General features: G+C 48.4%; 1 protein-coding gene across 1 annotated transcript in view; it reads left to right on the top strand.

The window, feature by feature from the left end:
- The first annotated feature begins 2,782 nt into the window (after positions 1-2,782).
- NLK (nemo like kinase) overlaps positions 2,783-3,930 on the top strand; it is a 168,432-nt gene continuing 167,284 nt past the window's right edge. The window contains exon 1 of the mRNA XM_077749691.1: positions 2,783-3,930. This exon is cut by the window's right edge and continues 272 nt beyond it. Within this exon, the coding sequence (XP_077605817.1) occupies positions 3,742-3,930 (189 nt within the window). The 5' untranslated portion in view covers positions 2,783-3,741.

Raw genomic sequence — 3,930 nt, 5'->3', positions numbered from 1 at the left:
CTGATGGCTCGCTTTGTGGACCACAGGGAGTGTGCACACACCACTTGCAGGAATTCCTGTATCAGACTTAGAGCCCCTGAATGGCAGAGCCCCTGTTAGGTCATGTATCTTGTCTCCCCCCCATTGCTGAACCTAGCATCATGCCTAGATATAGCTGGTGCCCAATAAATGTTTGTGGCAGGAATAAATAGTTCTTAGTACGCAATCATTTGCTGGTGGATTGGGTGTATTTCTTTACTTCACATATATTGAGTGCTTTCTGGTGCTGAAAAGTAAACAAGGCTTGAGAAGACTCAGCCCTTTTCTTCTAGACCAATGTTTCTTACACTGTAGTGTGCGATAGAATCACCTGGAGGGCTTATTAAACGGATTCTTGCCAGTGAGATTTTGTTTCCATAGATCTGACGTAGAACCTGAGATTGTACATTTCTAAGAAGCTTCTAGGAAACTACACTTTGGAAGAGACTGAAATGCATTGAGAAATTGGAAAGGCATCCCAAATATTACATGAGGGTGGGGACAGGGAAAGAGAATTAACGTTATTGAACTTTTACTATTTGCCCAGGAACTTTTAAATACATCACCTCTTATTATCTTTGTATTCAGTTGAGGCAACTGAGACTCAGAAAGTTTACTTAAACTGCTTAAGTCACAGAGCTAGTACATGGCAGAGCCTGGATTTGTGGCCACTACTCCTGCACTCAGTAAACTCATGCGACTCCTCACTAAGTGTCTCCACCTTTTAGATCCTGCCCCAGGAACTGAGCACACAACACTGAGTGGGACCGACATGCTTTGTGTCATGGTCAAACTTAGTAAGCAATTAAAATATAGAATTCTCAGTGCTATGAGGGAGGCAGTATGATGAAGATATGTAACAGAGATACGTAGTCTACAACAGATTCAGGAAAAACTTTCTGGGGGGGGAAGGTAAAATTCATCTGAACGATAAATTAGAAGAGCGAAGGGTGAGTGGGGAGTGTTTGGGGGTGAAGATATTCATGAAAGTTCGGAAGCAACAAACCATTTGTGGAACTGAAAGTTTAGAATGTCAGAAGTGTAGAGGGGGGAGGTGATAGATTAAGATCATTGAGCAAGGTGAGAACAAGATCAAGCAGAACAATTATTGACTTTTTTCAAAGGCAGGGGCATGGTCAGATTTGTGTTTTTAAAAGATTGCTATACTTTAAATGGAGGGTGGAATAGAGGTGTGCTAGCCTGCAGGCAGGGAGATGTATTAAAGATGCTAGCGGCATAAATCAGGGTAATATTGTGGTAATTGGAGAAAGGGGGGTGTTAAGAAGCATTTAAAGGTGTTTAAACCCTTTGGGGTGCCTGGGTGGCTCGGTCCATTAAGCCTCTGACTCTTGATTTCAGCTCAGGCCATGATCTTGTGGTTGGTGGGATTGAACCCCAGGTGGGGCTCTTTGCTGACAGTGTGGAGCCTGCTCGGGATTCTCATTCTCTTTCTCTCTCTCTCTCTCGTTCTCTGCCCCTCCCCAGCTTCTTCTCTCTCTCTCAAAATAAACAAGATTTAAAAAAGTGTTTGACTTGATGATTGATTAGAAGGGAAGGAGTGGGCAGGCAAAGAGAAATCAAAGATGATCTCTAGGGTTCTGAGTGCAGTTTTCATAAGGAGAAGGTTCTATAAGCTTATTAGTTCATATTTTAAAAGAAAAGTAAATTCAAACAAATGAGGTTATGCGATGGTAAAAGAAAGAGGTTATTTTAGTAAGATTTATTCAATGACTAAAACTTAGAACATACAGGAGAAAATTACCATCTTTGTGGTTAAGTTTATTATTCTTGTTGCTTTAATTTGTAACTTGTGTTTAATTTGTGTTTAATTTAAGGAGAGGTTTATCATCTATTGAGAGTGGCGTTGTGAACGTTGGAGACAGCACCTTTTTCTGCCAAGATCAGGATTAGCCATGGAGGACCAGCCAGCCATAGGCTATGAACTATCAGTCTACTGAGTTTCTTCTGTGACTGTCTTGTTGAGGAACCTTGGACCTTGAGTTTCGTTAGTTCAACATCCCTTTTTGCTCCCCCTATTTCTTCTCCACACTTGAGGACTTAAAAACGGTAAGAGATGGCTCGTCAATGGACCAGCGATGATTGGGACTCCGCCTTCTTCGTCTCAGTCTCGCCCCCTCTCTGTAGACCCCACCCCCTTACCTTGGCCCCGCCCCCGAAGAGGTCGTCGCTGATACGACAGTGAATGCCCCACAATCCTGACCTATAGGAGACCTGAAGGGTGGGACCGAGATCAATCTTTTTTTTCATTTGTCAAATCAAGTGTCTATGTGTCCCCAGTCCCATCCCACTTCATCTTCAAGCCAAGGATTGGTTGCTCGGCTCTTGGTCCCCGGCTCGTGATTGGTTCTTTTATTCCACCCTCTCTTCCAGCTTTTGCGGGCGGGATTAGCACGCAGCTTCCTGCTCCTGCCAAAAAAATAAAAGAAGAAAAAGAAAAGAGGAGAGAGGCGAAAGAAAATGTCACGGAGATCTTTGGTTTTTAATTCGCTTTCAGTCTTGTCGGTCAGGCCGGACTCTGCCTTTTGATTGGTCTCTCTATCTGCCCATCCCGGATCGGGGGCGGGATTTCCCCAGGAGACCCACACCTTGTTGCCACTGGCCGAACAGTGCGCCTGTCTGAAGCTCGGGGCCCAGGATTGGAGGCAGACGCAGACAGGTGGGCGTGGATTGGCCAGGGCAGCCGGTCAGTGTGAGGCGGGGGCGGGGCCTCGGTGGCTGGTTGCGCGTGTCCGCCGCTGGNCGCACCCACCCGCTCTCCCCCCCAACCCTCCTCAGCAGAAGCAGCCGGCGGCGGGGGCAGGAGTCAGCCCGCTTCCGACTGCACCCCGCCCGCCTCCCGGGGCTCCTATTCTTTGGCCCCGGGACCCTAACCTCATCCCGGGGCGGTTCCCTGTGTCTGGGCGTCCGGGTGCTGCCCACCTCTCTTTCATTCCGCCCCGCACCTCCTTACCTTCACTTTGCCCCGGGTCTCTTTCTCCTCTCCGTCCTGCCCTGTCGCCTGCTCTGCTCACCCTCTCCCTCCTGCCTCCTTCCCTGGCTCTTTTCTCTTCTGGAAAGTTTAGCACCCCCCTCCAGTCGGGTCAGCCTGACTAGGAGTAGGGGGAGATGTAGGAAGGCCCGAGAGTTCGAGGGGGGGGGAAGCTGGTTTCCCTGGAAATTTCCCCCCATCGTTTGAATTTGGGGCGGTTGGGATTTTGTTTTAAAATTGTATTTTTGAGGAGGTGGTAGGTGTTTAGAAAAGGATGTGGGAATGGAAGGGGTAGATGAGTCAACCCTCTTACAAGATTCCAAGGGTGGCGTGTTTCCTGATCCTTTTCGTGCGTGGAGTTCAGGGGGTCGGGAGGTTTGGCCTTTATTCCCACATTCAAAGTTGGAACCTCCCCCCAATTAAGGATGGAGTTTTAGTACCCACTTGTGGCAGGAAACCTGGGGGGAAGGGGTCCCTTTTTCCTTTTTCCTTTTCTTTTTCTTTTCCCTTTCCTTTTCTTTTTGCGGGCAGCCCACACCCTTCCCCACACGCGCACCCCCAAAGTAGACACCAAGATCCTCGGCCTTGTTTGGATTGACTGATGAAGACCTAAAGCCAGCTTCCGCTCCATGTTTTCCGAGGTGGAGCGCGTGGTGTTTCTTCATTTCTAAATGGCCAAATGACAGCCTGACCCCGTTTGCTTTCCAATCAAAGGGCATTTTTGTTTTTTTTGAATGTCTCTTTGTGGCGCAAGAGCCAACGCAAAAATGATGGCGGCTTACAATGGCGGTACATCTGCAGCAGCAGCAGGTCACCACCACCACCATCACCACCACCTGCCACACCTCCCTCCTCCTCACCTCCACCACCACCACCACCCTCAACACCATCTTCATCCGGGGTCGGCCGCTGCTGTACACCCT

The sequence above is a fragment of the Crocuta crocuta genome, unplaced genomic scaffold, assembly GCF_008692635.1.
Source record: "Crocuta crocuta isolate KB4526 unplaced genomic scaffold, BGI_CrCroc_1.0 scaffold149, whole genome shotgun sequence".
Lineage (NCBI taxonomy): Eukaryota > Metazoa > Chordata > Mammalia > Carnivora > Hyaenidae > Crocuta > Crocuta crocuta.
This window is presented reverse-complemented; position numbering and strand designations above follow the sequence as displayed.